A 14,289-nucleotide genomic window follows, 5' to 3' on the forward strand; every position below is an offset into this window, starting at 1 on the left:
ATTTCTCTGTAACATTCTGCATAATAAATAAGGAATGAAAAAGAAATTCGTTTTAACCTTTCGACCTTTCCACCTTTTCTTCTGACGAAGGTTATTATCTTGTGATGAATGCACAATTCTTGAGACAAAGACTCTCTTAAGGGTAAAATTATCTACTTTCCTCATCAATTGATTTTTTTTGTGAGTCGATCATTTACTTTACAAAAGATAATAAACTAGCGGAGTAGAGGAAGTCAACTATCAGTGAGTAAGTTTTGGCAGAGAAGAAACTAATGGTACGGTTGAAGCTTCATATATATATATATATATATATATATATATATATATATATATATATATATATATATATATATATATATATATATATGTGGTGTTTAATTTTCAATATCTATTAATTAAATTTCTATTTTTATTTTCAACTGTCACGTACGTATGGTATTTTATTTTCAAATATCTACTTATAAATTTCTATTTTTTCCTTTTTTAATCCCACGGCTTATGTTTGTTTTCCTCGACTTTGTGTCAGAGTCGTCGAAGGTACTTAAGAGAGGATCAAGGAACAAGAGATTTTGGTTCTTGCACAAGAAATATGTTAAAACGAAATTTGCAGGAGTTGACACAGTTGGAAAGTTATATATGTTAAAACAACGGTTGGAAATTGATGATTATTTTCATCTATAAGAAAATTGAAAGAAAAAAAAGGCAATGACTAACAGAGGAAGATAAAAATCTGAAAGTGCTTTTAATTCTAATGTTAAGGGAAGTGTTGATTCTTAAGAAGCTTCGTGTTTGATCTCATTTTTCCATAACATTTTGTCTTTAGAGGGCAAGAGAGTAGAGTTCTCTTTTGGGAATTTTATAGTCGAACTTGCAGGGGTGTATATATATATATATATTATAAGGTTATTCTCTCTTCTTCTTTTCTTTCTGTGGTTCTATAATTCCTGGAGTTTCCGGTCATACAAATGTGATGCTTATGAGTTATGGGATTCCTAATCTTTGACTCATTAATTTGCAAGTTAATGTAACTTTTGCCCAAGATAGTGTAGAAACCTAGATAGACTATCGAGAAATACTTTGTCAAAGAGATAATTAGATGAATGAAAGGGGTTCAAAAGAGGATGATATTATTCAGAAGTTAGATAGGTTGAAATCATAGAGGTGTCAGGTGGACTTTCTTGAATAAGATGATGAGATGTGGTTTTAATTTTAAAGTTATGGACATATAAGGTATAGACTTTGTGCAAAGCTAGAAGAATTTGCTTTGGCAGAGTAGAAGGAAATAAGTCGTAATTTCTTTCTGATAGTAAAATGAAGGAAAAGTTAAATTTAGATTAAATTAATACTACTATAATTTAAATTTTTGCTTTCACTTTTAAGATGATAATTTAATTTATATATGCTATGTAAAAGATTTCTCATTGTTAATTTATACATGAGGAGAGATCTCAAACTAACAAAAAGTTGTCGTGATTTGAAGTGATTGCGATAACGGCAGACGGTAGACATGCAGTGGTATCTCCCCCGCATTTTTTTTTTATATATTCGTGAATTTTACATGTATGTCATAATAACATGTCTATATTCCATGAATAGAAAAGAAATACCTATTCACTTTAATTTACTATATCCCATCAAAATATAAAGATGAAAAAGTATGTACCCGTATCAAGCAACTAAAAGAGTAAATTATGAATAGCTCATTTATCTTTCTCCTTTCTTTTGTGAAACTCAACATGATATAAAAGAACAAAAAGGTAAACAATAAGGTATATATAACCTACTTCTATTATTTTTAATATTCAAATACTAATATTAAAATTTTATTCTATAAAGAGGTTTTTCCGCGCGAAGCGCGGCAAGTTCACTAGTATGTACATAAAAGGAATTTCTATAAAAAATTATATATGAAAATCACGATTGACTTTATTTCGCCTTTGATTAATCCCCATATCATAATTTTAGTATAACTTAGCTTGTTCACAAGTAAAATTAAATATATTGCATCCATTCGTACATTGCACATATGCAACACTTATCTAGTACAGAGTTTGTCAAAAAAAAAAAAACCTTATCTTGTACAAAATCAACACATAGTTATAGAAACAAATTTAGAAGGTCACACGTTTTGCAGTAGCTTTAGTGAACTTCTTGGAAGGCACATCTTTCAGCCTTTTGTAGGTTTTTCTTCTAACAATGTTAGACTTCTTTCACTTTAAAAAAAGACGGAAAAATCAAGCAATTATATCAAATATATACCAAAAGTGGGTAATAAGAGCTACCAATAAAATATAGTAGGAAATAACCCACGAAAAGACATGCATATAACTCACAATCACAGGCATTGCATTGCATTGCTGTAGCAATTTGTCAAAGGTAGATTAAAAGCAATAAAATCCATAAGATATTATAGGCAAAGAAACTAACATATATATATAATGAAAGAAAAAGGACCCTTTGATAAATATTAGTGATTTCTCGCATTTTGCTTTGCAGATCTATTGACGGAACAAAAATAGATCAACAAAGACGTAATTTATAAATTACAGTAATTTGTTAAGGAAAAACGGTACAGAAACTTGCGCAAATCTAAGAGACATTAGGTGAGATGCAATGGAGACTATATTGATTTCTTGTAAACATGGATCTTAAGTAGGAAAATGACAATTAATTAAGCTAAAGAATGTAACATAAACTTTATGTAAGAATTTAAGGAGAATTGAAAGGAAGAAAGTAATGGGAAAAAAAGGTCTCTCCAAACATCATTTTATCTATGTATAGGCATTTAAATATGGTCCATGTATGTATTAAGATATTTTGGTTAACTGAATTTAGTGTATTAATTACTCAAAGTACTCTTCAAATTCTTTAGATACAACTTCACGCTAATGACTTTTCATTATCATTTATTTATTCTATTTATTACTCCCTCCGCTTCACAATAAATGTCCAATTTGCTTTTTTATTTTAGTTCAAAATAAGTGTCCAGTTATGTAATCAAGAAAGAATTCAATTTGTTTTTACAAAATAACCCCTATGTACATATCCCTAAAAAGTTTTCTTACTCCTCACATTAAATGTTTAATTAGGGGTAGTTTAGTCATAGTAAGTATTTTCGTATAGAATTTAGTATTTTCTTAATGGGTGTGCTAAAAGCAAATTGGACACTTATTGTGAACCGGAGGGAGTAGATGGTCAATTTACTATTTGGTAGTATTAAAATGTTATAGAAAAAATATTTGGGGGTAATTAAGTTGATCAACTTTTTAAGGGCATTTTCGTAATCTAACTTTCAACTTTAGAGATTCCCACTTTTATAATAACTAGCTTTAGGATACGCGCGTTGCACGTGTATTTCATATCAATGAATATAAATTTTTAATAATTACATAGATATTATGCATAGAAGTGTTTGAATTATCAACAAAAAATTAAAAAATCTAAATTACTGGGGGGAAAAATCATGAACGTTAATCACATTTATCTAACTCAATAAAAGAAGATCTCTTCTCTACAAATGCCTTATTATTTGGACTTTTGTTTGGAATAGATTTAGGTTCTCACGGCACTTTCTAGGTAGATTTGATCATTATCATGATAAAAGATGATACTTGCTAATATATGTTGTTAATTCCTTTAACTTGATAGTAATTGGTAATATCAATTAGCCACACATTCCTAATTTGATATTTATTCGTGATTACATGCAATATCTATTCGCTAGATAAATTTATGGGCACTATAAGAAACTAAGAAACTCTATGACAACACTTTTGGAAATATGTTATTAACTGTTTCTTTTAAAGAAAATCTTAAATAGCTAACATTTTCAATATTACAAACCCTAAATCTTAAAATTTTAGCAAGCTGAAAATAATCTTGAGCTCCTAAGTATGACTTCTATGTAATTTACTTTAAGTTTTCGTCTCTTGTTATTTTGAAGTGGAAGACTTCTAATGTCACCTAGATTATTGTTGTTCCAGGTGAAATAGCAATTTTTAAAATTATGAATTTTCGTGAAAATTAACTTAACTTATATAATTTATCTTATTGTGATTATATTCCTACATATTAGGATTTCCTATATAGTTTAAATAGAAAAGATTTAATAGTCAAAACTTTAGTTAATTTCAACGTCCTGAATATGAGATAGTAACAATTAAATGATGATTTTGTCCAATGTGAAATTTATTATTAAATAATAAAAAGCCCAATCAATTTGCATTGAAGTTTCGTGCTTTTATAATAGTCTAAAGTAATTGGAGAAGACAAAAAAAGAAAAGCGAAATGTTATTTTTCTATATATTGAGTAATTTTTAATTTTAGTCTCTCACTATTTACCACATAATTAGAATTAAGTTGTTGTAAATACTAAATGAAGTAAAATAGTTCTTAAAAGAAATTACTTATTTGATGTTAAAAATTATTTTGTTCATCATGAATACAATTAGAGTGTCATTACGATGTCACTTAATTGCGGAAACTATAAACGTCTACAACTTTTGTACTAACATACCAAATAATTGACTTATTAAACATTTAGTTAAGGTAAAATTTAACAATTTTAAAGTCCTAAATTGTCCTAAATTTTAGGTATGTACTTTAAATAAGGAAAAATTTAATAACCAATTTTAATGAATTTTCATGTCCTAAATATTAAGAAATACTTAATTGACTATTTTATCTAGCATGAACTCTATTTTTAAAGGGTAAAAAGGCGAACAACATTTCGCTAAGGATCTTCGTACTTTTAATATAGTATACTAGTCTTAGGGTACGTGAGTTTCGAGTGTACTCTATTTCAATACATGCAATAATTTAAAAAATCACTTAATGATTATATTAAATTTTGTACTTGAGTTACAGATTAAAAGTTAATATTGTTTTAATTTTCTTGTGCGTTGTGACCAGTTCTCATTTAATTAAAGTATTTTTAAAAGTAAGCCCGAAATTGATTTTGAAAAATGTCTTTTTAATTATATATATTTTCTAAAAACCTTTTTTGTATTGTGAAGATTCTACAAAAATAATTTACTTAAATAAGAATATTTTGAAATGTTTCTCATTTTTATTCCGAATTTTACAAATCAAAATAAAAACTTAAAAACTTTGAAAAGAGAATTATTAACTTATAACTGTTTGATATAACTCACATATTATTAAATTGTTAATTATTGAGTTTAAGTTTTTTGTCACAAATTGAGTCAAACAAAATAACAGTCAAGTCTTTTTCTAATTACGTACATATACATATAATGCAAATATATTTAATTATAAAAGAACTTAGAGAGCTAGATGAAAGCTTATGCGATACTTTTATTTTTCTTCATCTCTTCTTGTTCTAAAAATAGGGTGCAGCGTAAAATTAGGCTCCTTCCTTTTTCCGTGGAGTTAAAGTAACAAAGAATAAGGAAATAAAAGTTTCTTAAACTGATTAGCATGTTCGTCGCCATGTATTCTATATATGTCAAATGATGAAGGATTTAATAAATAATAATCTCGTTGATTTCGAAATGTTAACATGGAATATATTATAGTTATGTTACTTAACTTCAAATAAGATAGGATTTATATAAAATTATCTATTTTAAAGTCCTAAATATTTAGACTTTCTATGTAATGCAAATAAGAAAAAACTTAATAATCAAAATTTTAGTTGATTTCAAACTCCTAAATATTAGGAATAATAATTAAATTAATTACAATTTTATCCTATGTGAAATAAGAATTTAAAGGGTAAAAAAGAAGAACGATATTTCGCTAAGATGTTTCGTGCTTTTAATATAGTACTAGTCTCTATGCTCGTGCTTTGCACGAGTATGTCTTGCGTTACAAATTATGAAACATGTAATATCCAGTTTCATAAAGTAATTATTATTGAGGAATATGTACAAAGTACAACAAGCAATTCTTATAGTAGTAGTGGTAGCAACAACGACACTAGTAGTAGTCGCAGCAGCAACAACAACAGTAATATAATAATAATAATAATAATATAGGTTAGACAGATGAGAATAATACATGAGTTTTTTTGGTCCGGAGAAATATATATGTTTCAATTCAATGAAATAAGGAAAGGAAAAAATTTATTAAATAAAGGTAAAATATATGCAAAATTTAGTTGAATTTGGACTCTAATATTAGGCAAAGGTATTGAATATTACAATGTCATTCAGCATAGATTTACTTCAGTATTAGAAAATCAACTTGTAGACTTGATAGGCTACCTTGAAGATGTCCCAAAAGAATTTGGCTCAAAATCAACTTTGTATATTGTAGTATAAATCGGAAAAATGTTCTAGCCTCAGGTGATTTACAATTATATCCTTAAATAATATGAATATTTAAGGGTATAAAGGTCTATCAATGTTTGAGGGATATTTTAGTCGTTCAATATTTAGCATAAATTATTCGTGCTTTTATAATAACTAGTCTTAGTGTACGCGCGTTGCGCGTGTTCCCTATCTTAGTAAGTAATTTTTGGTAAGAATATATTTTTAAATTATAAAATAAAGTGTAAGATTCCGTAGTTAATTAAATACTAATCCTATATAACTAACTCAATAAAGAAAAAATTTTGTTCATAGAAGTTCTCAATCATTATCAATATATTCACTTTAAATTATGTTCTATTTTTTTTAGTTTAATCAGTTCAATTTTACCAGTTATTATACTTCCTTTTTAGTTTCAGTAAAAACACATAGCCTTGAAGATTTAAAACTTTTTCTAAAAGTATTATTCAAAAGCTATTCTTAAGTTCATGCGAGAAGATACAAACATGTTTAATTAGCACTTTTATTACGATTCTTTAAAAAAAATCATATAACATAAATTTAAAAATTCAATCTTATGTCTCAATTTATCTCCTTTCAAAGGTTTCAATATTACCTAAGTAGTAAGGTTTTAGTTGCTGAGATGAAAAAAATATTATGATTTACATAACTTTGTCGAAACGTGCGTGACAAAGAAAGCATTACTAAAACATAAAAATCTAATAGGATGCACAAATACTATAAAACATTATTGAAATTTAATGCGTGTGCATGTACATATTAATTTAAACATTTTATTTTTAATATATAATCTATTTTAAAGTTCTAAATATTTATACTTCCTATATAGTTTAAATAAAAAAAGATTCAATAAGTAAAAATTTAATTGATTTTAAAGTTCGAAATATTAGAAAAATATTTAAATTATATTAGTATTCAATGTGAAATTTATTTTTAAAGAATAAAAAGTCAATCATCATTTTCTGTAGAGGTTTCGTGCTTTTATAATATAGACTTGCTTTTACGGTTTAGTATGATTAAAATATGCATCAAATAATTATTTTGGTTGCTTAATTGAATATGGATTAATTATATTATATGACTAAAATAAGAATATTTAAAGTGCACATTTTAATTGTTCCATGTTAAAACAATTTTAATGTGGATGCTATTGTATTAAAAAACATTAACTTAATATGCGATTTCATGTCCTCATATTTCAATTAAATTAGAATTCAATTCAAAGCACCGTATAAATGTTCTCATCTATTTTCAATTAGTATAATATATATAAGGTAAAATATATATGTATTTTCTTCTTACCTAATTTAATAAGGAAAGATAAGTTTTAATTGATTTTAATATCCTAAATATTAGGAAAGCACTTGAGTTACAATTTTATCCATTATGAAAAGTATTTTAAAAGGGTAAAAAAGGCGAACGACATTTCGCTAAGGGTCTTCATATTTTTAATATAGTATATAGATAGATAGATAGATATGATGATAGATATTTTTCGGAGCTTGACAAGAAGATAATGATCATTCAGTCAACGGTATGAAGAGATGACAAAGGGACGTCTAGTAAATTATCTAGATCACTTTTAGGGTGTACAAAGAAAACCGACAAATCGCACCAACCTGGTAATCCGAGTCAAACCGAGAAAAAAATCCGACTATGGTTTGGTTTGATTTGGTTTTAACTAAAGAAAGTCAAACCGAAACCAAACCAACCCGACATTACATATACTGAAATTTTAGATATATTTAATATATTATTATTTCAAGGTTGGACTTAGAACTTTTGAATGTTCCAATAAGTTTTATAGCCATTAATATTACTAAATTAAATAATGCTAACAAATGCCCAAACCAAAGTCAAATCAATACTAATGCTAACAAAAGACATTCAATTCAATACTACGAAAGGGAATGTATTGAATATCTACTTTTTGTTTTGCAATAATTTAGATAAAAATGCATAATCTATTTTTATTTTTTCTTTAGCGTTTAGTCATGTAATTGATACTCCCTTATTAGTCTACTTATTTTAGCATGGCTTAGTACTTTTAGATTATGTTTATTTTTATTATGGCTTTTTAATTAGTAATATTTATATTACATAATTTTATTGTTTTTATTATTGAATATTTTAGGATAATGCCATGACATATCTCAGATTTTGTATTATTTTCTTGGAAAATACTTTATATAGTTGTATTTTACATTTTTACTAGGATTAAAAAAATATTTAAGCACAATTTATATGTTCTATTCTACGAAGATTTTACCGGGAAAAAACCTGAATAACCCGAAAACCCGAGAGTGAAAAACCCGAGTTTTATTGGTTTGGTTTGGTCTTTAGATTTAATAACCCAACACAATTGGTTTGATTTGGTAATTGTAAAATCCGAATCAACCCGACCTATGTATACCCCTAATCACTTTAATATAGTTAAGTTATTCCCTAGATATTTTGAGTTCCTAAATGCTGATGATGTTAGTCCCATGATGTTGGCATCCTAAAATCATTCTACTGATATTAGAAATACCGATATATATTGAATCTAACGCAAAATTATTTTTGTCACTAGCTTCAACTACATTTTATGGTGTTTGAATTCCAAGCGTTGAAGAATAGGATTCCATAAGCGAAGAGCCATATATTTTGATCAAATATGAGAATAAGATACTCAATCATATAGATGACAGCTTCAATAAATGCCAATCTTGTTAAAGAAGGATTAAAGAACCTATTTCCTGAACTAAAAACAAGAGAGAATTCTTTCTTAATAATAAGTAGCCTTTATTTCATGTTGTGCATGATAGATGACTGTTCCATCCAGTTAGCTTTCTGATGTGGGGTTATTTCATAACTGAACTCTCACTAATATAAAGTACCCTAATCTTTTGTGCAAACTTTCACTATTAAAAGTTCCCTTGTCTTTTTTTGATAAGCTTACCCTTATCTTAATTTGGAATTCATTCTTTTCAATCCTCAGAACTCATATACTAGTAGATTTATAAATTTGTGTTTGATACTGATCATGCCAAGCCTTTCATTATGCTTTATCACAATTATTTTTCTACTTGGAAAGGTCCAAGGCAGGCTTCTAAGGCTTAATTCTTCCAACCAATTGATCTCAGATGGAATCGATCATCGACTTAACAATCAAGAATATGGACAACACTTGCTTTCATCAGGCAAAATATGTCAACAGTTATATGGTATTTTTCCCTGTGCAAACAGCATAGGAGGCTACATTTTCTTGATAATAGTCTACCAATACTTACTGATTACAGGAGAAAGACTGGTCTCAAGAGGAAGCAAGACTCTCTTTAATATTCTTGGCCCTGGCATTTTTGGTGCCACTATTTTTCAAATCTTGAAGACTTTGCCCAGGATTGTCATGGTCATTGGTTAGTCTATGGTCTAACTTTCAACCTTTCTGTCTCCCTTTAATTTAACTGCTTAAGATATTAATAAACCTGGAATTTGACTTTTGGTTCAGTTGTCTAGTTTCATAGGTCCTATAGTACCAAGTTTAGCACAAAGTTTAGCTTGCTTTCTCAATTTGCATGCAATAGATGAATAGAGATCATTTACAATACAATTATTATTTTGGAATATCTTATTTCCTATCAGAATAAGAAGGGAAGCCTTGGCGTAACTAGTAAAGTTGCTGTCATGTGACCAGGAGGTCACGGGTTCGAGCTGTGGAAACAGACTCTTGTAGAAATACAGGATAATACTGCGTTCAATAGACCCTTGTGGTCTGGCCCTTCCCCGGATCCCGCGCATAGCGGGAGCTTAGTGCACCGGGCTGCCCTTTAATTTCCTATCAGAATAAACATAGATCCAATTAGCTACTTAAGACACATGGGTATCCACCATAGAGTTGTAGCTACACCTGAACAAAATGGACTGATTTTAATGGTACTTTCTTTGTAGCATCTGGAGTTGCAGCAAGTAAAGAGAAAGCTCAGAATCAAATATCTTCAGGAATTAGCACTACAGTTGGAGCTACAGTTTTCAATCTTACTTTAATGTGGGGAATATGTGTGATATTTGGCACTAAAGACATGACAGAAAAATCAGCTGCAGCATCTTCTTCACCTTTCAAAAGTTTGAAGGGCCTAAGTGGTATTTCTTTCTTGAATTTAAGTTACTGAATTCGTATGTGAGAAATTTTTATTGGAGTCTATGCTGAAATTTATGCTTTACAGAAACTGGGGTTACAATTGACCCAAAAACAAGTAAAACAGCTGGAATCATGCTCCTTTCCTTGATCCCATTAGCACTAGTTCAGCCAGTCACTACTTTCAACTCATTCTTTGCAAGGCGTATTCTAATTTTCATCACGCTTTTGGTATCAGTCATGCTTTTAATGTCATACTTTCTTTATCAGGTAATCAAATTTTCTGCTAATTGTTACTAATATTCTATCATCTGTTGATACTTACATTAATTACGTAGAATATAAATACATATTGTAAAACTTCGAAAACAATCGCATCTTTTTGAGAAAAAACATTTCATATACAGAGTTGGATACTGGATTTAGAGTCAGTAGGTTTAGATCGGAAGTTATGTCATTATGTACACTAGTTTATTTTTTTCACTGGACACTACATATACCACACTATAGAAAAAAAAAAGCAAGAGACTCCAAGAAAGCAAACTAAATCATAGTTACGAAAGTTTCCTTACAAAGGGCTGACTTCAACAACCCACAAGGACGACTTGTCAAGCTACACAACCCAGAAAACTTTTGTACTATAACCAACTTAGCTGTTATAATTCAGAAAATTTTCGTACTACAATAAGCTAACTTTCTTAGAGTATTCTTGCTCTATTTTCATACATGGACCGACCTCTCCATCCATTCGAAACAAAAAACAAGAAGGAAATTTAGAAGGAACTAATATGTAATATATCACAAAGATTTACAAAGGTTACAAGATTGCAAGATGATCTTACAACTACTACATGACCTCCTTTATATAGGGCTAGGAGGTTATTAGGTCACACCTATTGCAAAATGCTGGATCCACCTCTGTTCACAAGTCGTATTGAACGAATTTCATACTCATGCATATATCCTAGTTCAAGGCCTGATCAGGATTCTTGCATCGCTCTTAATTTGTGTGTTTTCCCCAGATTTTTGATCCTTGGATGCAAGAAAGAAGTTTAGAATATTCCAAATATGAGAATTTGCTAGCAGGATTTCTGCATCATGTACAGAGGCATGCAAGAGGGAAGCTCATTAATGAAGAAGGACAACCTGATATTGATGTCATCAAAAGGTAATGATAGATCCTTGAAAGAAAAGAAAAATTATAGATGTCTCTTTGCAATGAAGCTAATAAGACTAAAAAGGGTCGCCCGGTGCACCAAGCTCCCGCTATGCACGGGGTCTGGGAAAAGGCCGGACCACAAGGGTCTATTATACGCAGTCTTACCCTGCATTTCTGCAAGAGGTTGTTTCCACGGCTCGAACCCATAACCTCTTGGTCACATGGCAGTAACTTTATCAGTTAAGCCAAGGCTCCCATTCAGCTAATAAAACTGATTATTCTTTTTCAGATTATTCCTAGAGACTGATAAAGATGCCAACAAATGCCTAACACTAGCCGAATTGGAGAATCTAACACTTGATATTCAATCAGGGAAAGTTAAGGTGGACAAAGATTATGCTATTACTAAGATATTGAATTCTTTTGATCAAAACAACGACAAAATAATCGAAGAGGATGAGTTTGTCGAGGGATGCAAAAGATGGATAGAAGAAGCAAAGCAGTTAGCTCAAAGTAATGATTCAAATTCTAAAAAGATTTTACACAAGGCAAGTAAATTCTTACTGAAAATTATCCGAGTTTTTGTCTATTTTCCCTAAGGTCTGAGAAGAAAGTGGAGCAAGCATTTTTACAGTGACCTCATTAGATAACTAAGCATAATTTCCTCAACAGGTTGTTGAGCAATTTACTAAAAAACAAAGGGATGAAATTGCTGAGATTGAGCATATAATGGCAAGAATTTTGAAGCATGTTCAAACCCAAGCATTAGAAGCTGAACACCTTGTCAATGATGATGGAAGCCCCAATACTGAACGGATTAAAGAGTAAGTTACTCTTTTTTATTCAATACCCCACCCGTCTCCCCGAAAAAAAATGTCTATGTTAAATTATACTGATAGTGTAAAAATTCCATATACTATCAACGTATATAAGTTAAATCCACAATAAAAGATTTAGACCTTCCTATTTCTGATCATCTGTAGTTATAATATTGTGGCAGAATCTTCCATCAGTATGACTTTGATGGGAACAACGTCATAACAAAACCTGAATTGGAAGAGCTAATAGGTTCAGTCAAGTTTGGAGAAGTTGAAATCAATCGCGATGACTCAGTTAAGAAAGTGTTGAGGGATTTTGATAAAGATGGTAATAACATGATCGACGAACATGAATTTGTCCACGGGATGACAAAATGGCTCAATGAGGCTATTAGTGTGACTAAATGCCCTGACAAGAAAAGGGCCATTGATGAATATGAGAAGGTAAAATAGCATTGCTCTCTCAAAAAAATTGATTTAAAGAAAATGCTTATTACACAGTTGACTAATGTCAGTACTGTATGGCTTATTTTGTAGATTAAGTGGAGTGAAGTTGACAAGTTAGTCTATGAGGTGGAAAAGGATGGAGAAATCAACTATAAGTTGTTGACATGGGCATTTAACAAATCTGTGCTTCAAGTTTTGTTGGGGATTGCAATACTGACATTGTGTGCAAAACCTCTTGTGATTAGTATAGAAGATTTATCAGATGCTATGGGGATGCCTTCTTTCCTTATCCCTTTTGTTATGGTACCTCTAGCTCTAAATGCAAGAATGGCAATAGCAGCAATATTTCCAGCAAGTCAGAAGAGTTCAAAAACTGCATCTTTGACATTCTCAGAGGTGGTTTAACTCTCTTCACTCTCTCACAATGATCTTTTCAAACATTCTATCTATTAAAAATTTTGATCTATTGTATAGTTTCTAAATATGTAATTAAAAAAAAAAGGCAGTCCGGTGCACTAAACTCCTGCTATGCGCAGGGTCCTGGGAATGACCGGACCACAAGGGTCTATTGTACGCAGCCTTAGAGGCTGTTTCCACGGCTCGAACTTGTGACACTTTACACGCGAAAGAAATAGTGTTGAACAATTTGATAACCCTCTTAAAGTAGAAATAAAAAAAGTTTGATTTTACTAAATGTGTGATTGTTACTCACAGATTTATGGAGGAGTGATCATGAACAATATCATGGGCATGACAACACTTTTGGCAGTGGTGTGTATAAAGGACCTAAGATGGGATTATTCAGCTGAAGTGCTAATAGTTTTGGTGGTTTGCTCTGTAGTTGGACTTCTTGCATTTTTCAGCACTACATATCCACTTTGGACTTGCCTCTTAGCATTTTCTCTATACCCTTTCTCGGTGTTGCTCTTTTACCTTCTTGAATGTGTATTTGGATGGGCCTAAGTGGTATCATAATACCACATACAACCCCAATTCACACCTATCCTCTCAGCTCAAATGGAAAAGTAAATAAGAGAGGTGCTTTATTTTCTTTGGTCTTGAAGACTTGTACAAGCTGTTGAGTAAAAAAGAAAAATTCTATCATTTTATATCAATCCATAATAATTTTCCCCTCATTTGGTGCGTTTAATTCTATTTTATGAATGAAAAAATGATATTGTATAACCGCTCTTAAGATAAAAACCGAAAAAATGTATACATTTCTATATGTTATATACAAAAAATATATAAATTTATCCACTTTTACGGCTACCGAATATAAATAATTTTCGTTGAGGGCTAAAAGTTATTTTTGCCCCCGTTATGAATTGACATGTTTTGAAACTAAATAGGAGCTAGCGACAGAGGGTTGAGAGAGAGAGAGCGCGCGAGCGAAGGGGCCAACATGAACCAAAAAGAGAGAAAGAGCAATCGAAAAGAGTGGTCGAATAAGGC

The 14,289-nt window shown here is 30.2% G+C and overlaps 1 protein-coding gene across 1 annotated transcript; it reads left to right on the forward strand.

Moving 5' to 3' along the window:
• The first annotated feature begins 9,126 nt into the window (after positions 1-9,126).
• LOC104248681 (sodium/calcium exchanger NCL-like) lies at positions 9,127-13,970 on the forward strand. The gene is made up of 9 exons (XM_009804984.2): positions 9,127-9,691; positions 10,224-10,415; positions 10,499-10,680; positions 11,433-11,578; positions 11,859-12,117; positions 12,242-12,393; positions 12,570-12,831; positions 12,925-13,230; positions 13,549-13,970. The coding sequence occupies exons 1-9, from the start codon at positions 9,319-9,321 to the stop codon at positions 13,795-13,797; spliced, it is 2,121 nt and encodes a 706-aa protein (XP_009803286.1). The 5' UTR covers positions 9,127-9,318; the 3' UTR covers positions 13,798-13,970.
• Positions 13,971-14,289: the final 319 nt, after the last annotated feature.

The sequence above is a fragment of the Nicotiana sylvestris genome, chromosome 2 (genome assembly GCF_000393655.2).
Source record: "Nicotiana sylvestris chromosome 2, ASM39365v2, whole genome shotgun sequence".
Lineage (NCBI taxonomy): Eukaryota > Viridiplantae > Streptophyta > Magnoliopsida > Solanales > Solanaceae > Nicotiana > Nicotiana sylvestris.

Bases quoted from the DNA above. Each gene is read 5' to 3' on its own strand.
- LOC104248681 (XM_009804984.2), top strand. From the start codon at position 9,319: ATGCCAAGCCTTTCATTATGCTTTATCACAATTATTTTTCTACTTGGA. The intron at 10,416-10,498 runs GTATTTCTTTCT...TATGCTTTACAG, and splicing joins AAGTTTGAAGGGCCTAAGTG to AAACTGGGGTTACAATTGAC. The intron at 12,394-12,569 runs GTAAGTTACTCT...ATATTGTGGCAG, and splicing joins AATACTGAACGGATTAAAGA to AATCTTCCATCAGTATGACT.